This window comes from Lepidochelys kempii, chromosome 1 (genome assembly GCF_965140265.1).
Source record: "Lepidochelys kempii isolate rLepKem1 chromosome 1, rLepKem1.hap2, whole genome shotgun sequence".
NCBI lineage: Eukaryota > Metazoa > Chordata > Testudines > Cheloniidae > Lepidochelys > Lepidochelys kempii.
The window spans coordinates 322,916,445-322,944,348 of NC_133256.1; the positions used below are offsets into that span (position 1 = coordinate 322,916,445).

General features: G+C 43.3%; 1 protein-coding gene across 12 annotated transcripts in view; it reads left to right on the top strand.

Annotated features, from left to right (window-relative positions):
* Positions 1–27,904, top strand: part of LRRK2 (leucine rich repeat kinase 2) — a 151,408-nt gene that overhangs the window by 83,393 nt on the left and 40,111 nt on the right. For all 12 annotated transcript variants that reach the window (XR_012156822.1, XR_012156823.1, XM_073328432.1 and 9 more), the window contains 17 exons: positions 2,104–2,192; positions 3,065–3,252; positions 5,051–5,205; positions 6,668–6,814; positions 6,970–7,161; positions 8,972–9,118; positions 9,479–9,579; positions 9,782–9,972; positions 11,082–11,242; positions 13,080–13,250; positions 15,824–15,924; positions 16,881–17,075; positions 18,663–18,856; positions 19,149–19,221; positions 24,395–24,579; positions 25,752–25,904; positions 27,455–27,663. Coding sequence is in view for 10 of the 12 variants with exons in the window: in XM_073328432.1 (XP_073184533.1) it covers positions 2,104–2,192; positions 3,065–3,252; positions 5,051–5,205; positions 6,668–6,814; positions 6,970–7,161; positions 8,972–9,118; positions 9,479–9,579; positions 9,782–9,972; positions 11,082–11,242; positions 13,080–13,250; positions 15,824–15,924; positions 16,881–17,075; positions 18,663–18,856; positions 19,149–19,221; positions 24,395–24,579; positions 25,752–25,904; positions 27,455–27,663 (2,652 nt within the window). In the remaining 2 variants the exon portion in view is untranslated. The remainder of the gene's footprint in view (positions 1–2,103; positions 2,193–3,064; positions 3,253–5,050; positions 5,206–6,667; positions 6,815–6,969; positions 7,162–8,971; positions 9,119–9,478; positions 9,580–9,781; positions 9,973–11,081; positions 11,243–13,079; positions 13,251–15,823; positions 15,925–16,880; positions 17,076–18,662; positions 18,857–19,148; positions 19,222–24,394; positions 24,580–25,751; positions 25,905–27,454; positions 27,664–27,904) is intronic.

A 27,904-nucleotide genomic window follows, 5' to 3' on the forward strand; every position in this document is an offset into this window, starting at 1 on the left:
GTCTCTAAGGTGCCACAAGTACTCCTTTTCTTTTTGCAAAGACAGACTAACACGGCTGTTACTCTGAAACTCTTAAATTTGGGACCCTGTCCCTCCTTGCCATCTCAACTTAGTCCTGGCAACTCTAATGGGACCTCCCTTTGAACCACTCACAACTTGCTCCCTCCATTATCTGTGTGTGAAGGTGGCCTTTTTAGCAGTGATCAACTCAGCCAGAAGGGTTGATGAGTTGAGAGCTTTGGTGTCAGAACCCCCTTACACAATTTTCATAAGGATTAAGGTTTATCTCCAGCTGCACCCAAAGATCCTTACAAAAGTAGTCTCTAATTTTCACATTAACCAAGTTCGCCAACTTTTTTTTCCAAAACCCCATCACCATAAGCAAGGCTGAAGGTTTCACTCAATGGATGTGAGAAGAGCATTAGCTTTCAACCTAGAGCATACTGAATCATTCCAGAGTTCTAGGGAGGTGGTAGAATCTCCTTCCTTAGAAGTTTTTAAGGTCAGGCTTGACAAAGCCCTGGCTGGGATGATTTAATTGGGGATTGGTCCTGCTTTGAGCAGGGGGTTGGACTAGATGACCTCCTGAGGTCCCTTCCAACCCTGATATTCTATGATTCTACACAGGTTTTTGTTGCAGTTGCTGACAGTGTTAAGAGCAATCCAGTTCCTCCCAGATGATTTCCTCCAGGAGCTCTTCCTGCATCTGTTTATGCTACCAACTGACTAGCCAGCTAGCATACTGGGGCACTCTACTAGAGCATAAGCAACTTCTGCAGCTTTCCTGGCTTGAGTACCAATTACCAAAATATGTAAAGCAGCAATCAGTCTTCAGTCCACATCTTCACTTTTCATTACGTCATTACCCTCAGTCCAAAGATTATGCCAGTTTCAGACGGTGATTCTAGAATCACTGTTCAGATAAACTCTGAACCCACCTACATAGCTGTTTGTGTGTGAGTTACCTAGGAATTGACATGTGCAATCACTCAAAGAAAAAAAGGGTTATCTGCCTTTCTGTAACTCTTCTTCTTCTTCAAGATGTGTTGCACTTGTCCATTCCATGACCCACCCGCCTTCCCCTGTATATTAGAGTGCATCTGGTACAAAGGAAATGAGGTGGGCCGGGGCTGCTTCACCCTCTTATACCAGCATGTGGTGGTGCCCAGCAAGAGGGGGTGCTTGAGCCACCCCAACAGGTACTGTAAGGAGAAAAAAGTTTCCAACATCTGTGCATGAGGTGCACATACACCTGCAGTGGAATGGACATGTGCAACACATCTCAAAGACCAACAGTTATAGAAAGGTAGGTAACTGTTTTTTACTCGGAGTATGGATTTTCAACCAGTTATGCAGCCACCTTTTATAGTAATTACATCTAGACCACATTTCCCTAGTTTTGTTTATGAGAATGTCATGCACTCTGTCAAAAACCTTACTAAAATCAAGTTATATGACTTCTACTGCTTCCTCTGTCAAAGAAGGTAATTGGTTTGGTCTGAAATGATTTGTTCTTGACCTTACATGTTGGCTATTATCACCTTATCCTCCTGGTGCTGTTATTCTTGTTTATGATTTCATTTTATCTCAAAATTTTATAACCTAAGGGAACGATCATGTGAAGGACTAATCTGCTAACAGCTTATGTCTCTTAACTTTATTTGAAAGTAATAAACCTGCAGAATAGAGAAGAGGATTCGGGAGGAAAAATAAGATCACTAGGATAGCCTGTGACTAGGACAGCAGTTATACAACATAGTTAACACATTATCTCAGAACTATATAATTGAACATACTTAGATTAAAATAATAATCAACACTGAGTGTTCACATTGAGCATATTAGATATTTGAAAGGAGTAGGTCAGATTATGACTATAAATACGACACCTGGAAATAATGGAAAAGGTGACCATTTCATTACTGCAGTCAGATATCTTGAGTTACACTTAAGTTTGATAAAAGTATCCACCATTTAATATGCCCTTAACCAGAAGAGCAGGAAAAAGGCAGCCCAGAATTGTCTAAAAGCAACGTCCTTCTTTTCTTTTGTTTCATATAGATGTTGTGTGATATTATTCTAATTACAGTATTATTTATATAGGCGTACTGCTACATTTTCAAGACCCAGCACTCCAGCTAACAGATCTGTATTTTGTGGACCCTAAGTGGCTGTGTAAAATCATGGCACAGGTTAGCTTCTCATTATATTTTATGTATCCCTTTATTCAACTCTTTTCTCCATCCCCAACTACTGTAGCTGACCTGGTCTCATTTTCCTCTGTTTCTTCCCAGTTTCATGACCCACTCCCTTTCATAGCTCCCCAGTTTGGCCTGCATGACTTCTCCTGTTGCCTTTTAAATATGCATTCTAGGGTTCAAGCTTACACCAATGCCTCCATTCTCAGTTCTCTTATTCTCTGATGTCGCATAGTCCTCACAGTCAGTTAGGTCCCAGTACATGTGTAAAATGAAATGGAGATCCCAGGTGAGAGGCAGCATAATCCTGCAACAAATTGTTAAAGCTTGGAGTTCTGGCACAAAGCAATAACAGTAACCTAGAATGTTGGAGAGGAAGGGTAATTGGACCCTGCTATAGAAGGAAGAAGAGGATGGGTTGTACTGACCTGTATATTGGGACAGGCGAGGGGCAAAAGGACTGCTAGGAGGGCCTACCTGGAAAGGATCCACAATTGGTTTAGTTAGTTTAGAAAAGGTTCCAAACTTTTAGATGTTTATTCAGACTTCCAAATCTTTGAAGGTTTGTTCTATACTAACTAACGTGTGGAATAATCTCCCATATGATATGCAGTAGGTGGAGCCACTAAAGTACACTACTACACCACTGAATGAAAAGGTAGCTAAATGGTATCCTGGGATATATTGTTCAGAACTGTTAGCTTGTGCTCAGATGGCTGTCATTGCTGAAATGCTGAGTTTTACTATGAATAGGATTATTAATTTTTGTAAGTAATGTTAGTAATATATTGCAGAAAACTATTTTTGTCAGAAAAATGCAATCCAATTATGACTGCAGAGTTGAAATTATTTTACTTTTTTAAAAGATTTTGACAGTGAAAGTGGAAGGCTTTCCTAAATACCCTAAGGGAATTATAAAGCGTTCAGATGTGGAAAAATTCCTTTTAAAGAAGAGCAGATTCCCTAAGATCTACATGTCACAATACTTTAAGCTTCTGGAAAAGTTCCAAATTGCATTGCCATTAGGAGAAGATCAACTACTTGTTCCAAGCAGGTAAAAAAGAGCTAAAACCACAAATGTGCCATGGAAATGTATCAAGATCAAAAACTCTGATATTCTCAGGCTGTAATGACATTTCTAGCTGTTTGATATCAAAGCAATTTCCCCTTAGTGAGCAAGACTTTGACTGATTATGCTAGATTGGTATACTACTCAATTTCTTTCATAAAAGTGAAACTGATCTTATAGTAAACAAAGTTATATCTAGGGCCCTACCAAATTCACGGCCATGAAAAATACGTCACAAACCGTGAAATCTGGTCTCCCCCATGAAATCTTGTTTTTTGTGTGCTTTTACCTTATACTATACAGATTTTCATGGGAGAGACCAGCGTTTCTGAAATTGGGATCCTGACCCAAAAGGGAGTTTCAGGGAGGGTCACGGTATTGCCACCGTTACTTCTGTGCTGCCTTCAGAGCTGGCCAGAGAGCGGCGGCTGTTAGCCAGGCAGCCAGCTCTGAAGGCAGCACCCGTCCAGCAGCAGCACAAAAGTAAGGGTGGCAATACCGTACCACGCCACCCTTTACTCTGCGCTGCTGCCTTCAGAGCTGGGTGCCCAGAGAGTGCCAGCTGCTGAGTGAGGGTCCAGCTCTGCAGGCAGCAGCACAGAAGTAAGGGTGGCCATACCATGCCATCCTTACTTCTGTGCTGCTGCTGGCAGCGGCTCTGCCATCAGAGCCGAGCTCCCAGCCAGCAGCCGCTGCTCTCCAGCTGCTCAGCTCTGAAGGCAGCGCCGCTGTCAGCAGCAACGTAGAAGTAAAGGTAGCAGTATCGCAACCCCCCCCCACAATAACCTTGCGACCCCCACCCCAACTCCTTTTTGAGTCAGGACCCCTACTGTTACAACAACATGAAATTTCAGATTTTAATAGCTGAAATAATGAAATTTATGACTTTTAAAAGCCTATAACCATGAAATTGAGCAAAATGGACCATGAATTTGGTAGGGCACTAGTTGTATACCATTAGCACAATGGAAAATGGCACATATAAAAGGCAAAATATTTTGTGAGAATACAATTTCTTTTACAATGAGACCACAATAGCAAAATATCCTATACTACTAATGATCAAATCTTCCAGATAGTACCAGTATATACAGGTACTCATTTCAATATAAGTCATAAACATTAGTATTTATAAACTGTTTAGTTTAAGTCAGGACCACACTTGGGAGGAGTTGCACTGCCCACGCAGTGATGCCTGGAGGCATTATGCCTTTGAATCGTCTAATGGTTAAACTATAGTATTGGAAATCCGAAGTTATGAGTTGTAATGCCAGTGCTGACACCCTCTTTTTGCGTGAGCTATGACAGGTCACATGGCCTCTCTGCCTCAGTTTTTACATCAGTGCAATGTAGATACTAATCCTTACCTTCCTTAAAGGATGGAGTGTTGTGTGGATTATTCCTTTGAAACTCTTCAGAGTCCTTGGATGTGTGATGTTATAAGTGCAAGATAAGAATTATCTATAAGAATTATATGTACATAATTTTTTCACACACTTATATCCTTGGATAGTTCCCCGAAATCACTGGGACTGCATGCGGTTTAAATTGAGCAGAAATTGTCCATTAACATGAAAAATAAATAAACACATTAGTACAGATAAACCCCAATAATCTGCCCCCTGCTTATGTGATTTGGTGGTGCATTCATTTCTGACATTCATTCATCAATATAGCTAACATAATCAGCTGTACAATAATTCTCACTTTAGTCTATGTATTTAATAATTCTGGAAGTAGTAAATTATGAAATACTGGAAAATAATGTTCCTGTTTCTTTCAGTTTGTCTGATCACAGACCTGTTATAGAACTTCCCCACTGTGAAAACTCAGGAATCATCATTAGGCTGTATGAGATGCCATACTTTCCCATGGGATTCTGGTCCAGACTGATCAACAGGTTGCTTGAAGTGTCTCCTTACATGCTCTCAGGAAGAGGTACTGACATTTAACTTTAAAACTATCAATGTGTGTGTTTACCTTGTACACCTAGCAGCCAAGGGGTTGAATTCAGGTCTACAGATTCAAATCCTAATTCCTACTACTTCCTTGAAATTTTGTGTGTTATATTTTTGTTTTGGGCTCATCTCTGGCCATTTTACAAGTGTAAGAAAACAAAATAGTGGCCAGTACTTGTAATTTAAAAACTCTTAGGAACACTTTGTGCCTGCCCTCTGTGTGAGTGAGAAAGGGAGAATGAAAGCAGGCTCTTGCTCTCTTGTGTTCCCTCTCTCCCCAGCCCACCATGTGTGCGCACACACGCCAGACACAAAGGGAATCTTTGCATTTAAGCACTGATGAGATTAGTTTCTGCAAAAATGGCAGGAAAAAGAAGGGAGGATGTAGAGCCATTGTCTCCTCCTATGCCACATCACCCAGCGGAGCTGGCTGAGCATAGAGGGGATTAGATGCTGCACCGGGGGTAATGCAGTTGCTGTTAGTCACTGAAGACCCCCCCACATCTTTAAAAAACATTGTACCTACTTAGACCTGGTGCCTCTTGGATTTCCTGCTAAGGTAGTGTGCCTTCATATGGCACCCAATACAGGGTTATGGCTGTATGACAGAATTCTGCCATTAATGGGGAAAAACCTGGCTATATTGAACACATCCTCTGAGTCTCATCTTGGGGGATATATGCACTCTGACACCCATCTCCTTCTAGGAGTTCTACCATTGACAAGTTTTGTTGTGTTGGCTCCTGGGGCGTGAAATTAATTGCCCTTACACATTTGCTGATGCCCATTTCTTCCCCCTTTTAAAAAAATTCTGCAGACTCCAATTTTATCAGAACCATTTTTAAATCACTCAGTCCATATGAAGGGCCTGCTCCCCCCACCGCTTCTCAGTTCACTGGGGTTTTTAATTTTTAATAACATATGAGCATTAGCTGCAGCTAGACGATTCACACAAATGTATCTTTGGTAATGCTCTTCAAATTTTACTTAATACACCTCTGCTATTCTGGCAATTGATCTCCCCTGGGCAGACCATTCCAGTCACATCAGGCTATGGTGCATATGTAATGTAGACATGTCCACCTGGGAGAAAATGGAAGACACCAAGTGATTTCATTTATTGCCTAAGAAACTTTATATTTGACTCCAGTTTGCCTGCACTTCAAGGTCTGTACTTTACCTACATTCACCAACTAGTCCATGAGCTGAGTCAATATTTAGTATTCTTGTATATGCATCGGTGGAATGGTCAAAAATGTGATTAGGATGTTCAGCTTTTCTGGTGATGCACAATTGCATGCAAAGATGCATTGGTTGTTTGTGTTGTATAAATCTATAAAACCACAAGTATATGCTTACAATAGTATTTTTGGAATGTTCAGCCCAGTTTATAGAAGAGTTCATATTAAAGGTCTGACTTTGACTAACTTTGTTTTCCCTAGAACGAGCTCTTCGTCCTAATAGAATGTATTGGAGACAAGGCGTTTACCTGAACTGGTCTCCTGAAGCTTACTGTCTAGTGGAATCAGCAGTATTTGATAGCAATCCAGACAGTTTTTTGAAAATTACAGCTCCTTCTTGCAGAAAAGGTTAAATTATTCCTGAATATGTTCTTGTATCTGCTGTTTGAGTTATGCTTGGTGCATTTCTTCATTTTGCTTGCTCCTTTTAGAACATGCAGTATGTTTTTATAATCGGAGATATGAGACGGTGGTTCTAATTACTTTTTTGGGGCTTTTTACAGGTTGTATCCTTTTGGGGCAAGTTGTGGATCACATTGATTCTCTTATGGAAGAATGGTTTCCAGGTTTACTGGATATCGATGTATGTGGTGAAGGGGAAACTCTGTTGAAGAAATGGGCTTTGTGTAGCTTTGAGGATGGCAAAGAGCACCAAAAAATATTACTTGATGATTTACTTGAAAAAGCTGAAGAAGGTATATAATGTTTTAATTAAGCTAATTAGATTACCCGTATAAATAAATATTTATACAGTAACTCCTTGCTTAATGTTGTAGTTATGTTTCTGAAAAATGCTACTTTAAGTGAAACAATGTTAAGCGAATCCAATTTCCCCATAAGAATTAATGTAAATAGGGAGGGTTAGGTTCCAGGGAAACTTTTTTCGCCAGACAAATGACACACACACACACAGCATAAGATTTGAACAAACAATTTAATACTGTACACAGCAATGATGATTGTGAAGCTTGGTTGAGGTGGTGAAGTCAGAAGGTGGAAGAGAGTGGGATATTTCCCAGGGAATGCCTTACTGCTAAATGATAAACTAGAACTCGGCTGAGCCTTCAAGGGTTAACTCGTTGTTATTGTAGCCTCACATTCTACAAGGGAGCACAAATGGAGGGAGTGGAGACTGCATGGCAGAGACAGAGACCCATACCATGTGTATGAAAACAAGGAGTCCGGTGGCACCTTGAAGACTAACATATTTGTGTGTGTGTGTGTGAGAGAGAGAGAGAGAGATGCTTTGCCCCTTTAAGTACGCTGACCCCACTCTAAGTACACTGCCTTTTTAAGTAGATCAGCAAGTTGAGACAGCAGCTGCTGCCAGCAAGCTCCCTCTCTCCTGAGCCCTGTCATGTCCCCCCCCCCTCTCTGTGGAGATGGGGGGCAGGAGTGGGGGAAAAGGGGACACCCTCACATTAGCACCCCTCGTTCCCCCCCCACACAAATGGCAAGCAGGAGGCTCCCGCGAACAGCTCCAAGGCAGAGGGCAGGAGCAGCACACGGCAATGTGGGGAGGGACAGCTGAACTGCCTGGCAATTGATAGCCTGCTGGGTGGCTGCTGCACAGGGAATATAGGGAAGTGGGGAGCTGATAAGGGGGCTGCCAGGCCACCCTGGTTCCAAGCCCCCACCAGCTAGCTTCAACAGGCGGCTCTTTTTCTGCAAGCAGTGGAAAAGCAGGCAGCTGCCAAACAATGTTAGAAGGGAGCATTGCACAACTTTAAACAAGCATGTTCTCTAACTGATCAGCAGTGTAACAATGAAACAGTGTTAACCGGGAAGACGTTAAGTGAGGAGTTACTGTACATGATGCCCATAGCCATAGCATTTAGAGACCTCACATTATTTAAGAACGCTTGATTAAAATAAACAAAACCATCCTCATAATGTGGTTCAACAACCACAACTTTTTTGTCCTAATGTCTTTGTATTACAATACAGTACGGGCCAGACTGTGGCTAGCCCCTGCACTGCTGTACAAAGTGGGAGGGTTGAAAGACACTCGCCTACACATCTGTGGGACCTGATCCAGCAATTCATTATTCATGTGATTTATTCTGACTCATGTTAGTCCTGCAGTTGACATTAGTTCTGTTGATTGGATCCTGTACAATGGACACAATTTAAAAAGGCAATATTAGCCAACAGGTACCACGCATTTACTAGAGTTATTTCCTATTCTAGGTATAGAGAAAAAATGTGGTATCTCAGTTAGCTTAATGCTGTATGGTAACTCTTGACAAAGGCTAGTTTTTAATGTTGACCACTGCATATGCCATTAAACCATGGTTTGGAATTATTTACACATGCAAGAAATGTATATAAATTGAGGTATCTCTCTCTATTTATGTATACAACTACTGCACTTCATATGAACTTTGCATATGTGTACTAACTAGTGACAACTGAATATATGTACGCTTCACTCGGTTTAGTGTGGTGAATATGCTATTTTCTCTGCTTTTCAACTGCATCTCATATTTTTTCTTTCTTACTTAGGTGATCTCTTAGTAAATCCAGATCAACCAAGATTTACCATTCCAATAGCCCAGATTGCTCCTGACCTGATATTGGCTGATTTGCCTAGAAATATCATGTTGAACAATGATGAATTGGAATTTGACCAGGCTCCTGAATTTCTGTTGGGTGAATATTCATTTTTGTCTCCTCTATATACCCAATATGTGGCAAGGATATTAAAAGTGTAACGTTTATGTAACTTAAGCTATCGGTCTAAATTATGAAACATACTGAAAACATTTTACCTGGGTTTTTTTTCTATTTGATTTGTCTACTGTGCTGCTAAAAGATACTTCTGAATTATAGAGCATTTTTTTTAACTTCGAGTAATATGTATGTTAGGGCCCTGATTTTTCAGATGTGCTGAGCACACATGACTCTCACTGGCTTATGCTCTGTGCTTTTTAGAGTCAGGCCCAGTCAATTTGAGAAAAGATTGATGTTCTTTTATTTTTTTATATTCCCTTCCATTTTCTTTTTGAAAAGGTGACGGTGGTTTTGGATCTGTGTACCGCGCATCATATGGTGGAGAAGAAGTAGCTGTAAAGATTTTTAATAAACATACCTCCCTCAGACTCTTACGACAAGTAAGAAATGTTGCTTCTTTTTATATTGCAGCGCTAGTAAAACCACGATAGTGAAGGGTTTGATCACGTTTAAGCACAGTCTCTGCCTTAATTCTGAATTTTCTGCCTTTTAGTGATTAATATTGTTGAAACAAACACAGTTCACCCAGAACTATCAATATTATAATACATGCAGTATTTCACTTGATTTTACAATTTACAGGAGCTTGCAGTGCTTTGTCATCTTCATCACCCTAGCTTAGTATCTTTGCTGGCTGCTGCAATCCGTCCCCGGATGTTGGTAATGGAATTAGCCCCTAAGGGTTCTCTGGATCGTTTACTTCAGCAAGATAGTTCAAGCTTAACTAAAACACTTCAGCACAGGATAGCTCTACATGTAGCAGATGGTTTAAGGTAAATTTTCTTGACATACTAATTTTGGCACTGAAAAATATTGACAGTCTGAAAGTAGGAAAGCTTTCTCTTTCCCCTTCCTTGAGTCTCCTTCCATGGAGGTGTATTCTTAGTCAAATAAGTTCTATCTTTTTATATTCGATTAATTGAATAGAGGATAAAATACTGTCTGTGTACTTGAAGCAGTGTATACAATGCAGTATACTTCTATTAAATTATGTAAGATCATTCAAAACTCTATAGAAAGGTAATTATTTCTATTCAATTCTATAGCAGTTTTCCATAAGGGATTTGTAGGCACGGGCTACAAGAAGAACATTCTGTCAAGGGCATCTGCTATCATTATTTAATTGGGCATCTGATGACATATATTAGCTTATCCTTTCAAGATCTTAATCAACTGTAAGGCTAGGCTATCATATATTCTTAATTTGTGTGTGTCCCAAAAGAGACAGAATTCTGTACTTTTTTTTTTTAAATTTAGTCTAGATTATTTATTTTGTCGATTTTCAAGTGAATGAATAAAGGCAGAAAGCACGAAGTGACAACTCACCTGTAGGGCCAGGAACCAGAAAACCACTCACAAGCAGTCGATACTTTTACATTTGGTCTATTCATTGTCTTTTCTCTTGTGTTTTTTGTTTTTTCTATTCACAAGTGGGATTCATGTGAATAGAGAAAAAGCCAGCACTCTTGACCTTTAATTTGTCCCATTCTTTTTAACCTGAAAACCTGTGAATGTCCTCATAAAGGCTAGGGAAATATGATTTTAAAATTACAAAATCTGGCAAGGAAGCTCAGGGGCAGGTATAGGTGAAACTACTTTTATTTTTTGTTTAATTGGCTTCTTTTTCAAGTTGGTGGTGTCCCTCTCGGTGAGGTGTCTTGAACTATAATACCAAATTGTTCATGTACCAATAACTGATATATTGGGATAATTCCAAAACCATAATCCATCAATCTGATATCGTATTAGTGAACTTTTTCCTTCTGATGTTAGAATAAATAAAATTAATAGCATGGCTTACTATAGTATTATTAATGCAGTCAGTGTAAATAGATAGATATGGATTTTAAATGCTTTCACCTAAATACTTTTTTGTTAACAGGTATCTACATTCTTCAATGATCATTTATCGTGATTTAAAGCCTCATAATGTGCTGCTCTTTACATTATATCCCAATTCAGCAGTCATTGCAAAGATAGCTGATTATGGCATTGCTCAGTATTGCTGCAGAATGGGGATAAAAACCTCAGAAGGTACACCAGGTATGGCAAAAAATGCTTTGTTGTATTTTTTGTTTTGTTAAAAAGAATAAAGACAATATTTTGTAATTCCACCATAAGAAGTGTACAGTTAAGGAACAGTCTACATTGCTGTGGTTCTCACCATGTTATAACTGATGAAAACAGATTTATATACCTTGGGCCTGATTGCCATTTACACTAAGGGGCCTTTTACACAATGCTGGCAGTATAATGGGGTGTTAAAAAGAATGTAAGTTAAATTACATTAACTGATTTTAATTATTTTTTCTTTTGTACAAATATGTTCAGTTTGAATATTTTTATGCCTATTATTTTATTAAAACAATATTTTAAATGTGGTTGGGTTTTCGTGGTCAGTAATGTGCTCTTTAGAGTTCTGATTTTTCAGAGGTGCTGAACACCTGCAGCTCCCATTGATTTTAATTGGATCACATTTACACCATTTGAAGGCCCCTTTGCACTATTAGAGCAATGAAAAAGTAGCCTTAGAGCAGGGGTCTCAAACTCAAATGACCACGAGGGCCACATGAGGACTAGTGCATTGGTCCAAGGGTCGCATCACTGACACCCCCCACGCTGCCCCCTGCACCGCCCCTACTCCACCCCTTCCATGAGGCCCCGCCCCTGCCCCGCCTCTTCCCACCCCTTTTCTGCCTCCATTCCAACCCCTTCCCTGAAGTCCTCACTCCAACTCTGCCCCCTCTCTGCCCCCAGGGGGTGCAGGAGGGGTGCAGGCTGTGGTGGGGGCTCAGGGAAGGGAGTTGAGGTGCAGGGTGCAACAGGGGGCTCAGGGCAGGGAGTTGGGGTGCAGCAGGGGGTTGGGGTGCAGGCAGGGGGCTCAGTGCAGGGAGCTGGTGCAGGGAGTGGTAGGGGGGCTTAGGGCAGGGAGTTGGGGGGTGGGGTGCAGGAGGGGTTCGGGCTCCAGCCTGACACTACTCACCACTTACCTAGAGCAGCTCCAGGGTGGCAGCAGCGTGCACCGGGGTCAGGGCAGGCTCCCTGTCTGCCTGCCCTGGCCCTGGTCCCGCTCCGCTCTGGGAAGCAACCGAAACCATGTCCCTGTGGCCCAAGGGAGGGAAGGATGTGGGCAAGGACACAGGGATCCGTGTGCTGCTTTTGCCGCTCCTCCAGGAACCTCTCCCGAAGCTCCCATTGACCGCGGTTCCCCGTTCCTGGCCAATGGGAGCTGTGGGGGGCGGTACCTGGAAGCCAGGGCAACGCATGGAGCCGTCTGCCCCTCTCCCCCGGGCTGCAGAGACATTGTGCTGGTTGCTTCAGGGAGCAGCGCAGGGCTTGCGGGGCCACAGGGGGCAATCCTGCCGGCCGAATCTGGCCCACGGGCTGTAGTTTGTCCACCCCTGGCCTGGAGGTAGGCTGGGGTGTGGGCCGTGGGCCGCTTGGTGGGCTGCAGGAAATAGCCCTGCGGCCCACATGCGGCCCACGGGCCACGTGTTTTTGAGACCCCTGCCTTAGAGTGAATGAGAATTGGGCCAGTTGCCATGAACTTGAGGGCATGACTCCCATATCAGGCCCTGATTTAGGACTGCAGGATGTGCCCTTCCTTTTCAATATTAAATAATGAAACTCTTTTGGTGGTTAGACTAATAGCACAGAAGCTTATTAACTGATTTACAGATACTTCTTGTACACTGACCTTCCATTTGCTCATTTCTTCTGTGATTTTTCAGCATATGGACTGCTGCCAGTTCAGAGATAGTATGTAATTTTTTGTTAACTTCCTGTGGCATTTTTCATCAAGAGGTATTTATTCTTAAAGGGAGAGGCATGGCATCAGCCTGGCATAAATCATAACTATTGATGAATCATTTATTTCCAGGATTTCGAGCACCAGAGGTTGCCAGAGGAAATGTTATTTACAATCAGCAAGCTGATGTATATTCATTTGGCTTGCTTCTTTATGACATTTTAACAGCAGGAGGTAGAATAATTGAAGGCATGAAGTTTCCAAATGAATTTGATGAATTAGCAATTCATGGAAAATTACCAGGTATGTCATGTTTCCTCAAGATTTAACACTGGAACATACAGAGGGAAAGATCATTTCAATCAGCTACTGTACCAAATGACAAGAGGATAGCCAATGTGACACCATTTTGTTTTTAAAAGGGCTCCAGAGGTGATCCCGGCAATTACAGGCTGGTAAGCCTGACTTCAGTACCGGGCAAACTGGTTGAAACTACAGTAAAGAGCAAAATTGTCAGAGACATAGATTAACATAATTTGTTGGGGAAGAATCAACATGGTTTTTGTAAAGGGAAGTCATGCCTCACCAATCTACTAGAATTCTTTGAGAGGGTCAACATACATGTGGACAAGGGGGATCCAGTGGATACAGTATAACATTTTCAGAAAGCCTTTGAGGTGCCTCACCAAAGGCTCTTAAGCAAAGTAAGCTGTCATGGGGTAAGAAGGAAGGTCCTCTCATGGATCAGTAACTGGTTAAAAGATAGGAAACAAAGGATAGGAATAAATGGTCAGTTTTCAGAATGGAGAGAGGTAAATAGTGGTGTCCCCCAGGGGTCTGTATTGGGCCTAGTACTGTTCAGCATATTCATAAATGTTCTGGAAAAAGGGGTAAACAGTGTGATGGCAAAAATTGAAGATGATACAAAACTACTCAAAATAGTGAAGTCCAAAGCAGACTGTGAAGAGGTACAAAAGGATCTCTCAAATCTGGGGGACTGGGCAACAAAATGGCAGATGAAATTCAATGTTGATAAATGCAAAGTAATGCACATTGGAAAACATAATCCCAGGTATACATATAAAATGATGGGGTCTAAATTAGCTGTTACCACTCAAGAAAGAGATCTTGGAGTCATTGTGGATAGTTCTCTGAAAACATCCACTCAGTGTGCAGTGGCAGTCAAAAAAGCAAACAGAATGTTGGGAATCCTTAAGAAAGGGATAGAAAATAAGGCAGAAAAGATCATATTGCCTCTATATAAATCCATGGTACGCCCACATCTTGAATACTGCATGCAAATGTGGTCATCCCATCTCAAAAAAGATATTTTGGAATTGGAAAAGGTTCATAAAAGGGCAAGAAAAATTATTAGGGTTATGGAACGGCTTCCGTATGAGGAGAGATTAATAAGACTGGGACTTTTCAGCTTGGAAAAGAGACAACTAAAGGGGGATGTGATAGAGGTCTATAAAATCATGACGGGTGTGGAGAAAGTAAACAAAGAAGTGTTATTTACTCTTTCTCATAACACAAGAACTAGGGGTCACCAAATTAAATTAATAGGCAGCAAGTTTAAAACAAACAAAAGGAAGTATTTTTTCACACTATGCACAGTCAACCTGTGGAATGCCTTGCCGGAGGATGTTGTGAAGGCCGAGACTATAACAGGCTTCAAAAAAGAACTAGATAAGTTCATGGAGGATAGGTCCATCAATGGCTATTAGCCAGGATAGTTTTGGCAGAAGCTGTTTGCCAGGAGTGGGGGATGGATCACTTGATGATTACCTGTTCTGTTCATTCCCTCTAGAGCACCTGGCATTGGCCACTGTTGGAAGACAGGATACTGGGCTAGATGGACCTTTTGTCTGACCCAGTTTGGCCATTCATATGTTCTTATAGCGATTGTCATACTGTCTAAGATAAATATTGCCACTTGTGTTGTATCCTATGTCTGACCGCGGCCACTACTTGGAGGATAATGCAAAACAATGAGCAGCTTTTGAATTTTTCTAAAATTACATCCCGTTTTCAAACTGAGAAACTCAGATTTGGTGATATTGGGCCAATATCATCCCTGGTGTAACTTTATTAGAGATACATCAGGGATCAAATCGGTGCACTCTGTAAAGAAACAGGATTTTTGTATGCTTAGAACTAAATTCAGACCTGGTGTAAGAGAGAATATGTTCATTTTGTAGGCTGTATTTTATTCTTTAACCTTGTTTAATGTCATGTCCATATAAGGTGATACTGGGGATATCGCCATGCATTTTGATGGACCAAAAAGAAAACATTAATTCACCATAATTAATATTTAAATTTTGCGTTTGAACTCTCAGTGCCTAAGATGATGAGGTAAAGCACTATGTGAGAATTTAACCTCATAAATCCCATAAATGTTGTTGGGAGTTCCTGTGCAGTGTGCTGAAAATTCACCCATATGATGAAAGACTTCTTCTAATTCTATTTAATACCATTCTCTCTGCCTAACAGAGACGAGTAAATTTTCAAAACAAAGTGCATGGGCATTGCCGAAGTCACCATTAAAAAGTCAACATTCGCCAGCAGTTACCGCTTAGATCCAATTCTAAAATTAGGGAAACAGTGATGCCTTGGGCATCATGATGTACCTGTTGGTAATGACAACCACTCTAGCTGTGTAACTCCAGTTTGCTGTTAATAGAAGTTGAGCACTTAATCTCTATGCAGTTTGAAATTTTACTCTAGTGTGGGATGTATCTCTGAACAACTTTGTAAGAAGTTGTGAGAAATTCTGGTAAGAAGAATGGTATTCATAACTCTAAGTCTTTAGTTGTGATAAATTGTAATAATTAGGCAATTATCTAATTGGCAGCACAAAATGTATATTTTAGATCCTGTGAAAGAATATGGGTGTGCCCCCTGGCCTGAAGTTGAAAGTTTAATCAGCAAGTGTTTGAAAGAAAACCCTCAGGAAAGACCTACATCGGCCCAGGTAGTTTGTGGTTGTATTATACTATTTCTAGTTTAGCATCTGCCGTTGACTTATTATGCTCTACCAATTCAAGAGGAAGTGGTGAATTTAAGTTAGGACTTGTCTATGCAGTGTAAACCTCTGGCATAGTCTGCACCAGAGGGGTGTATATTCTAGCCCGTTCTAGCAAGTTGCATACTAACTGGCCCACGTAGACCCTGCACTAAAAGTTCCATAATGGGTATTATGTAGTCCCGTTTCAAACAGGACTACATTAACATGCGCTACGGAACTTCTGGGTCCATGGGGGCCAGTTAGTGTGTTCCATACCAGTGCACTAGAATTTACACCCCAGTGGTTCGGACTAGTGCACTGTGTAGATAAACCCTTCCTAAGAAGTACAATATTTTCTCCTCCCTAGTTTGAACAGAAACATTTGTGCAAAATACAAATCGGCCATTTTCTTTTATATTTTGCCATGAATCATCCAGTCATGTTTCTGCCACTTCATTACTTGGTGATTAATACTCTTATATGCTAGCCACATAGGATTCATGCCAGATAGACATTTTCAATTAACATTACACAACAAGAACTAGTTATAAAATTGTGGATGCAGTTAATCTACACCACTCCGTACATCTTCTATAATGGTATGGTTCTAAAAGCTACCATAGTGTGTCTTCTATCACAATACTACCTTGCTCTGTGATATTGGGTAAGATTTTCAAAAGTGCCTTAAGTGACTTAGGAGACTAAGTCACATTGACATTGTCCTGTAGTTTCAATTGGGAAAATGTATTCTTTACTTCCCCCTGAAAAACAGTAATGTAGTGCATAGTGACTGTGTACCTGCAGTACATGAGTGACTATTGCATGCTGTGATACTGTGTACATACCTTGTACTTTGTTATCCTTCAGAATGAAAAGTACTATCTGTTAATTTACAGGCTGTTATCTTGTGGTGTCCTTTACAGGTTTATGATATTTTGAACTCCGCAAAACTTATCTGTTTGATGAGACATATTTCAATACGTAGTGCCTTTGCAGCAGAGTGCATGGTTGCAGCTAATCAAAGCTGCAAGAAGGCAGGGGTCTGGATCGGTACTGGAAATACAAAAAAAGGACAGGTTTCATTTATTGACTTAAATACAGATGGCCATACTTGTGAGGTAGGTGTGAAGTTGTCATTTATTACTAACTCCTTGGCATTGATAGATCTGATGTTTCTATATTTACATATTAAATGCATTTTAACAGTAGGGTATAGCTTCTGGAAAGCCTAGATCCCAGCTTTGACTGCTTTCATGCTGTACAGCCATATCAGCTACGTCTCATGGCCAAGAATTCCAAAGGCATTTGATATAAGAATCAGCACTGATACCATGAGATGAAGCAAAACAGCTGCCACTGGTCTGTTTTTGTTGTTGTTTTTTGCTGTGTAGACTTACCTTATGAAACTATAAAACATTAGAATTGATAGTTACTGTACTGACAGGAAGGTGGGGACTTTGAGGCTTAATTCCCTATGTCTGAAAAGTGCTTTGAGATCCTCAGACCAAAAGGGCCACAGAAATGCTTCTTTTTTTAAGAGCAATTACTGAGGGTGTCTCAGGGAGGGGCATAGCTAGAAGTCATGGGATGGAACTGAGTAAAGTGGAATTTAATATGAGTATCATGAGACTTCCTGACAGGTGAAGCTGTTTAGCTTATGGAATATAGAGCAGGGGAAAGGCCCCGGGGAAAAGGACTTGATGATCTCTCAAGGTCCCTTCCAGCTCCACATTTCTATGGTTCTGTGATCATCTTACTCTCCCTCCTGTCCATCCAACACCCCTCACAATATTGTCTTACCACCAATGTATGTATTTCTTCCAGTGGGCTGGCTGTATGCCAACCCTCAGCCTTTTTGCACTGAGGTCAGAACACAGACCAATAGTCCTGATAATCCTGCAGCCCAACACAACTTCTTGTAATTCCCACTCCTCCCAAGACACTCTCGCTGCTGTGGAATGCACCCACCAAATGTCAACATTTAGTTTCTGGAGTTCCCATATTCAGTATTGTCACAAGAAGCAGATTTGTAAACTGGAAGGTGGATTACCCAGGCTAGGTGTGCAAAGTTGCACATGTGTGTCACTACCAGCACAGGATACAACTCCTCACAGAGCATGTTAAAAGAAGGATTTCTGTGACACAATATACGGTAGTGAGACACAGGCATGACCTAGCAGATACTGTGCTACATTTGAAACTGCTGCTTTCTGGGGAAGGGGGGGATATTTTAAAATGAAATATTTTAGATCTCTGCTTTATTTCCATCAATTAAACTGTGCCACAGAAAGTAACATAAGTGCAGTTCCATTTCTTTGCTTCTCTAACAACAGCTTTCGGATCATTAGCTGCTATATGCTGAGAATGTATGTGTTCCTGGTAGTTAGTTAATTAATGTGTTCGATCACCATGCTGGCCTTCTCACAGCATTGGGCAGACAGATGGTGCATTCTTAAAAGGACAGGCATGGCATCAGCCTGCCATGGATCATCGCTATTTATGAATCATTTATTTCATTTATCTGAATGCCAGAGGTTGCCAGAGGAAAAGATGAAAGTATCTTCTGCTAATTGGGGATTTCTTTCCATTGGGAAGAAAGGCCATCTTCCCAGAAGGGCCTACTGTTTTTACTTTATGTAATTCACTCATGTAATCCTCGCTGAAAAATAACCAGGCTGCTTTTAATTATTTTTTTCTTGACACAGGACATTGCAGATGGAAGAATCTTGTGTTTGGCTTTAGTGACTCTTCCTACAGAGAAAGAAAACTGGATTTTGGCAGGAACCCAGTTTGGTTCTCTGTGGGCATTTAATACAGAAGATGGAAAAAACAAACACCATCTTCAGAAAATGTCCGATTCTGTTACCTGTTTATACAGCAACTTTTTTTCAAAGCAAAGGTATAATTTAGAGTGTACTACGGGCTACAATTTGAAATCTGACGTCACAGCAATATTAACAAAATGGGTGGTTGTACATGCAGACACCTGTATTGTGCCTGCAGCTACATACTTTGCACATGTGTTAACTTGCTCTCAGGCAGAGCTTAAGTGCTTATTTTTGGACATGTGGCCCTGTGTTCACTTTTAGTGACCAATAAAACCCCTGATCTGCCAGACACTTCTGTTTTTAAATCTTCTTTAATGAACGTCCTTTCATGAGGCAATTCTGGAATTTATCATTTCATTTCAGCAAACAGAAGAATTTTTTTCTGGTGGGAACAGCTGATGGCAAAGTAGCAGTTTTTGAAGACCAAGTAGTAAAGGTAAATTTAACGTATACAGTACTCTCTCTTTAAAAAATGTAATCCGTAATATGTAAAGTAACTACTTCTAATAGCTTTCTTTCATGCAGTTTACCAAAAAAAAAAAGAGGGGGTGCGGGGGAGTGCTGAACCAAAATCCAGTGGCACAAAGGAGTTCATCTTCAAGTGATTGCTCATGTGTATTCCACAATAGGTGTGTGTGCTTGCCATGTGCACCGGTGCTGGAAGTTTTTCCCCTAGGACCACCCATGGGGGAGAGCGCCCCCCCCCCCCCACGACCCCTGGAGTGACGCCTGCCTGGCATGGTATAAGGGGGGCTGCGCTTCCCTCACCCTCAGTTCCTTCTTGCTGCCAGTGAAGGTGCATCGGAACTGCTCTGCTCCAGCTTTGCTGTAGCTCGTCCCCAGAACTCTTCATTTGTTCAGTAGTACCTGTAGTCAGTTAGCTAATTCAGTTAGTTTAATTAGTCATTGAGCCCGGGCCAGGGCATGCCCCGCTCCCCAGCCTTTAAGTCATGCTGCTTTTGTAGGTGCTCTATGCCAAGGAGCAACCTTCATGCAGATTGTCTGTGCTGTTTGGGAGAAACCCATATCAGCGAAAGGTGCAAGATCTGCAAGTCTTTCAAGCCCCGGACTAAAAAAGAAAGGGACATTAGGCTCCGGGCCATCCTGATGGAGTCAGCGCTGGCCCCAACCCCGGCACGCCGCTCTGAAGGTACCCGGTACAGCGGCGTCAGTACGCGGAGACCCTCCGGGACCATTGTCCAGTCAGCACCACTCCCCGCCACGGGGCATGCCAAGAGGACCGGAAAGACTCCCTCTTTGTAACGGCACCGAGGGAAGTCTGGGACAGAGGGTAGGCCCATGTCAGGTAGTCCTCGATCCTCATTGGGCCCTAGGCCTCCCACTCACGTTGAGCGGAGTAGCCAGGCCCCTTCAGAGCAGGCCCAGTGGTACCAGTGGGCACCATGGCCTCCGGCGCAGCCCCCGGTGCGGGCTCGCTTGGTGGCCGGGGCCTCGGAAGCACCGTCGGCATCCATGCTTAAACCACCAGAAAAAAGGTCGGTGGGACCTGTGTCCTCTGTACTGTGCCCGGAATCCAACCAGGTGGTGGATCCTCCGGTGCCGGACAACACCCAAAGCACCACACCGGTCTCTCCCTGTCCGGAGGATCTGATTACGTCCTCGCCCCTCTCCATGCCGCAGGAGGATTACCGGGCCCTGCAAGACCTCCTAAAAAGGGTGGCAGCAAGTCTCCACCTCCAAGCTGAGAAGATGGAAGAGCCCTCAGACTCCATGTTCAATGTGCTGTCCCCTTCAGCACCGGGCAGGGTGGCCTTGCCACTCCATGAATGGGTGGCAAGAATTTCAAATGTCCTGTGGCAAACACCAGCCTCGTTGGCTCCCATCTCCAAAAAGGCGGAGTGCAAGTACTTTGTACCCACGAAGGGACACGAGTATCTGTATACCCACCCAGCGCCCAACTCCTTGGTGGTCAAGTCAGTCAACCACAGGGAGAGGCAGGGGCAACGAGCCCCAAGAACAAAGACTCTTGGAGGCTGGATACTTTCAGGAGAAAAGTTTATTCTTCCTCAAGCTTTCTGCTACAAGTAGCAAACCATCAGGCTCTCCTGGGTCGCTACGAGTTTAACCTCTGGGAATCCCTCCCCAAGTTTGAGGACTCCTTCCAGGAGCACAATAAGAAGGAGTTTAGGGTGCTCATGGAGGAAGGGGCGGCAGCTGTAAGGGCATCCCTGCAGGCCGCTTCGGATGCAGTGGACACAGCCGCATGGTCCATGGCCTCAGTGGTATCCATGAGATGGGCGTCATGGCTTCTGCTCTCTGGGCTCTCCAGCGAAGCGCAGTCGTCAATGCAGGATCTCCCTTTCGATGAGAAGGCTCTGTTTGCTGAGGAAACAGACACAAGGCTGCATGGCATGAAAGACTCCCACACGACTCTCCAGACCTTGGGCCTCTATGTCCCTCCTCCGGCAAAATCCAAGTTCAAGCCGCAGCAGGCTCCCGCCCAGGTCGCCCTCCCAAAGTACAAGGCTGCCCACAAAAAGCAGCAGAACTATAGAAAGTGCCCACAACGGCAATCCGGCCTACCCCAAAGCCTGGGTCTTCTAAGGTCAAGCAGGCAGGCAAAAGGTGTTTTTGATCGGACACTCGGGGGTTCCCTGCCAGTTCTCAGCAGGGACCTACCCCCAGAAAAGCTCTCTTTCTCCAATCGGTTGTGTGCTCACCTCCCGGAATGGTCGTGCCTCACCTCAGACCAATGGGTCCTCAACACCATCTCCTGAGGTTTCACCCTTCAGTTTACCTCCTCCCCGCCCAACCACCCTCCGCCCCCTCGATGTCCCTCCTGGGGGACCCCTCTCACGAGGCTCTGCTCAAGCAGGAGGTGGGGTGGCTCCTGGACCTAGGAGTTATAGAGGTGGTGCCCAAGGAGTTCCTGGGCAAAGGGTATTACTCCTGGTATTTCCTTATCCCGAAGGCCAAAATGGGGCTCAGGCCCATCATGGACCTGTGAGGCCTGAACCACTACATGGTGAAACTCAAGGGCTCATCGACTCGGTCACAAGGTTCCCGGTGATGACGGCGAGGGCTTGCCTGCAACTGCTGGGTTACATGTCTGCGTGCACATATGTGGTCCATCACGCCAGACTCGGAATGAGGCCCTTCCAGCTCTGGCTGGCCTCACAGTTCTCCCAGACCACGGACAGAATGGCAAAGTCTCACCGTGCCAAACTCTGTGATCACCTCCCTGCAGTCGTGGTCCGCCCCAAACAACATGCTCCAAGGGGTCCCGTTCAGGGACAGGGCCCTGTCATTGGAGCTGGTGTCTGATGCGTCGGACCTGGGTTGTGGGGCCCATGTGGGGAACTTTCAGACCCAAGGCCTGTGGTCTGTACAAGACCTACCTCTTCATATAAAAGTCAACGAACTCAGGGCTGTGCAACTGGTGTGTATGACCTTCCGCTTGCACCTGGAGGGTAAGGTAGTCAGGGTTCTCACGGAAAACACAGCCTCGATGTTCTATATCAACAGGCAAGGTGTGGCCCGATCCTCTGCCCTCTGCCACTAAGCCCTCAGTCTGTGGGACTTCTGTATAGCCCATGACATCTACCTAAGAGCCTTCCACCTATCGGGCTCCCGGAATGTGAGGGCAGATCACTTGAGCAGGGATTTTTCCTCTCAGCACGAGTGGTCTCTACACCCGGAAGTGGCTCACCAGGTCTTCTGAAGGTGGAGTACTCCCCAGGTGGACCTATTTGCAACCCGGCAGAACCGACGATGCCCCTGGTTCTGCTCCAGGGGCGGCCTAGGGAAGGGCCCTATCTCCGATGTCTTTACCCTGTCCTGGTCAGGCCAGCTCCTCTACGCCTTTCCCCAGTTTCCTCTGATCAGCAGGGCCTTGGAGAAAATAAAGATGGACAAAGCCAGGGTCCCCCTCATTGCCCCAGCGTTGCCCAGGCAGCACTGGTACGGGACCCTCTTGGGGCTGGCGGTAGCTCCGCCATGGCAGTTGCCGCTCAGCCCGGACCTGCTCTCTCAGGACCAAGGCTGCCTCCTCCATCCCAACCTAGCAACGCTTCACCTCATGGCGTGGCTGCTCAGTGGCTAGGTGGCAAGGAAAGGACATGCTCGGAACAGGTTCAGTGCGTCCTTGAAATTAAACGGTCCTCCACTTGGCGAAGTGGTCTCGGTTTTCAAGGTGGGCAGCAGGCCAAGGTGTTTCCTCGACAGCCGCCCAGATCCAGCTTATCCTTTATTACCTCCTCCACCTGAGGGCCCAGGGACCTGCGCCCTTGTCAATCAGGGTACACTTGGCTGCCATATCGGCCTTTCATCCCCCAGTGCAAGGGCACAGTGTTTTCCCATGCTATGAGCAGCCGGTTCCTTAAGGTTTTGGACCATCTCTACCCATATTCCAAGCCCCCAATTCCACAGTGGGACCTAGACCTGTTGCTGGCTCGTCTCACGAGGGCCCCATTTGAACTACTGGCCACATGTTCCTGGTCTCACCTCTCGTGGAAGGTGGCCTTCCTGGTAGCTATCGCATCGGCTAGGCGGGTCTCAGAGCTCAGGGCCCTAACCTCCAAACCGCTGTATATGGTTTTTCATAAGGACAAGGTCCAGCTCCGCCCATACCCTGCGTTCCTCCCGAAGGTGGTCTCCGCCTACCACATGGGTCAGGACATTTTTCTGCCAGTCCTCTGCCCCAAGCCTCACATGACTAGTGAGGAACACCGTCTCCACACGCTCGATGTGAGGCGAGCTCTGGCTTTCTACCTCGAGTGGACCAAGCCGTTCTGAAAGTCTTCGCAACTGTTCGTCGCCTCGGCTGAGTGCACGAAAGGTCAGCCGATTTCCACTCAGCAGCTTTCTAAGTGGATCACTTCATGCATCTGTTCCTGTTAGGAGCTGGCAGGGGTTCCCCTGCCGCCCATTATGAGGGCACACTCGACTTGGGCACAGGCCTTGTCGACTGCCTTCATGGCCCACGTCCCCATCCAGGACATTTGTAGGGCCACCACCTAGTCTTCGGTTCACCTTGCACTATGTTCACCTTGCACTATGCGATAGTCTCCCAGGCCAGGGATGATGCTGGGTTTGGCAGGGCGGTACTCCAACTTGAGAACTTGTGAACTCCTACCCACCTCCAACAGATATAGCTTGGAATCACCTATTGTGGAATACACACGAGCAATCACTCGAAGAAGAAAAGACAGTTACCTTTTCTGTAACTGGTGTTCTTCGAGAGGTGTTGCTCATGTCTATTCCACACCCAACCCTCCGTCCCCTCTGTCGAAGTTGTCTGGCAAGAAGGAACTGAGGGTGGGGGGAGTGCAGCCCCCCTTCTATCATGCCAGGCAGGCGCCGCTCCGGGGATCGCGGGGGGCCGCTCCCCCCCTACAGGTACTGCTAGGGGAAAAATTTCTGGCACCGGTGCACTTGGCGAGCACGCACACCTATTGCGGAATAGACATGAGCAACACATCTCGAAGAACACCAGTTATGGAAAAGGTAAACTGTCTTTTATAAAGGTATAGAAAATCTGGCCCTGTATCTGTTCTGTAAAATATAAGTTCTTGGTTTATCAATTTCTAAGTTGCCTTGTATAAGTATATACTATATGTTTCTAATGGAGGGTATATTTCTTCTTACAGTACAAGGGTGCAGCACCTTTGAAGATCTTAACTATAGGGAATGTCAGCACACCACTTACGTGCTTAAGTGAATCCACATGTGCATCTGAAAAAAATATAGTCTGGGGAGGCTGTGGAACAAAGATCATATTATTATCTGGTGATATATCTATTCAAACCCTGATTGAGACAAAGACAAGTCAGCTGTGAGTTTTTTATGCTAATGTAATTTGGTTGTTCTTGTTTTCATTGACATTTTTCTATCAGTGTTTTGTCTGAGAATCCTGACCTATTGCTTGTTCTTTGTAAATATCTTATTTCCAATTTTTTCTTTTAATAATATTTAAAAAGAATATAAGATCAACTGATATTTAATATATTTGTTCTAGTTTTAAAGCAAACATTAAGTAGTATGCATTTTTATTTTACAAATGTGGTAGGAAGTAAATGTATGTTCTATGAATATAGAAATGCTATTGGGCAAAGGCACACATGGGAAGAATTTGCTCTACTCCCATTTATTTCATTGGGAGCCATTTACATGCATTGAGCTTAGGATTTGATCGTATATATTCATATAGTTATAAGGTATGTGTTTACGTCTTTGCCCAATATACATACATTGCATATGATTCCTCACCACTAATTCTTAAAAGGCTATAATTTTATTGTGATGAAGATACCAAAGGTCTTATTCATATATCAGACTGTGAGGCTGAAGTTGTTGAGCATACAGTCCTCACCCCAAATCAGTGAGGCAGAAGGATGCTCTTTTCAAATTGCAGAGATATTATGATCAAAGTTTGCACAATCATGGGATTTGTAGGAGATTCAAATAACTAAGTAATCAAAAACATTGTCACTAGAGTTAAAAACAGAGGCAAAGCAGACTGGGCAGAATCAGGCTGGCCCCGTTTTGGGACTGGTCTTTTGTTGTGTTGAGCAGCTCTCCAAAAGAAGTCAAGTCCTTAGCAGCTTGCAGGATCTGGCCCTTTGTTAGAATAGAAAGAAGTGGTGGTTGCTCTGTTGTGACCTGACACATACGTTTAGGGAAGATGTGTTAATAGATACTGGACTTGGTTCTGCTTCCATGGAATTCAGTGGTAAAACATCCCTTGACTTTGTTGGGAGCAGGAGCAGGCACATTACAGTTTCCCATACCTTGAACCAATAGTGACGACATAGGCCTGGATCTGAGCTCACTTTAAATGTTTTTATACTGGTGTAACTCCACGGACTGTAAACATTCAGATCCAATCCTTTATTTTTAAATTGATCCAGGCCCACTTTGTTTTTAGGCTGCATGGGTCTGTAATTGTAGGCAGAGCTTACCTATTAGGAATATAGTGTACGCTTAATTTTTTTCCCTCTTTCTTAGATTCTGTCACAAGGCTTACAGTGACGCAAACATTATTTCAATAGCAGTAGACAAATCCATCTACTTGGCTAAGAAAAACAGCCATTTTGTGGAAGTTTGGGATAAGAAAACAGAGAAACTTTGTGAACTAATTGACTGTGCACATTTTCTAAGGTAAGCGTCTTATTTTGTACTGTTATTGTGTGTAATAGATGAATAGTGGATTCGTCTGGGAGATTTTGTCTCGTGAAATACTTCACATTTTGGGGGTGGCAGGGAAGGGAATCACTGCTGAGACCAATTCTGTTGTCAGGCATGGCTTTTCTTTCCCCTCTTCTGGTCCTAAGTTTTGGACTGGTCCAGGCAGGCTCTCAGGATTTTTCCCTGGCTTTCATTCTTGAGCTTCTAGTAATTTAACCCCAAATGTTTATTTCACTGACTACCTGTGACCCCAGATGAACGCTTTAACTCTGTGGGACTCCTGTCCATGCCACCACAGCTATGGGCTGACCTAGGGTAGTTAGATAGCATTATTATCTCCCACCCCTTGCTCTATGCCCAGATTGAGAACACAGGGAACATATCTCAAAATTTCAGATAGGGTGGTTTAATTTTGCTATCTATTGCTCCTGTCCTTCAGAGCCTAACCCTGCAAGGTATTAAATGGCTCCTGGGCCTTTTGAGTGCCCTCAAATCCCGTTGAACTCAAGAATCTGTGAGAGAGTGACGCTGAGATGAGAGCGTATCAGAGTTACCCAGGAGATACTCAACAGCTCACAGCTTCTGCCTTCAAGAAGAGAGATTCTAAGATGCCAGAAGTGATCACCATTAGTATTAATCCATGACGTAGTAGCTTTTCATCCAATGTATAAAATGCACATACTGGATCCTCTAGGGACCATAACTATAACACATATACTATATACAAATATATACAACTACATACATATGGTACACACAACTATATGTATGCATGTTAGTTGAAAATAAATTCACTCATGCTAATAAAATTACCCATATTAGCACATTGTGAGAGGAAATCCTGGCTCCTGAAAGGATTGTATTTTTTGGGGGGGGGAGGATGTTTTAATTTATTTTGGTCTGTGCAGGGATTTCTCTTCCCCTGCCTTGCCAGTCTTTCTTTTTCATATAGGAGAGAATTTAGAATATGGAAGGGAAGGTTTCATTTCTGAGTTTCCTTTGTCCCCAATCCATAAACCGTACTAATTAGATTGGTAACCAAAATACCCTAAAATAGTTCCCATCCTCAAATTATCTCCTGCTAGGCTACACAAGCCTAGTTAATTTAACTCTTTGTACACAATTCTCTTCTCACCTGGTGAAAAGCTGGTGAAAATGAGTGCTGTTTCATTCTCGTGCTGCTGTGAGCAGTAGCATCAATGTCATCCTCTCCTTTAAAAGACTAGAACAGGGAATTATTCAAATGCAGCTTTGAGAGTTGAAGAGAAAGGAGAGCTACCCATGTCCAATTTAAAGCCCTGTTCAGGTTGCCCAAGTTAAGACTGATGGTTATTAAAACTTCAGAAGCTTTCCTCCCAACTTGTTTAATGTAAGGAAGTTTCTTAGGCTGGGATTCATGCAGTCTGCATTGACACCAGATTTTAAAAAATTTGTCCAGTGCAAGGACGTCAACTTAGCAATTATCCAATGAAATATCCATGCATGCAAGCAATTTTTAATACAAAATCTCTTCATATTGTTAGGGAAGAAGTAGTGAAACTAAATAAAGAATCAAAACATACAGTGGCTTATTCTGGAAGAGTGAAGACCATCTGTCTACAAAAAAATACTGCCCTCTGGATAGGAACAGGGGGAGGACATATCCTGCTGCTTGATTTATCAACACGTCGTCCTATACGAATAATACGCGATTTTTGTGCCTCTGTTCGAGTCATGCTGACAGCCCAGCTAGGTAAGTATTCAAAAGAAACAATCTTTCATTATAGAATCTGACAATTCCTGTTTGACATGACATTCCATGAACTAATTAGAATATTCATTGTTTTTCATTCACTCTGTTCTATTTGCATGTTTAATCTAATCAATCTAAATCCTTATGTGAGTAAATACCAAAGAATGTGCTACTGGTGCTCAGATGTGACAGCAGTGGCTCCCCCGCTTTTTCTAGCGAAGCCCCACTTGTGACCAATAGC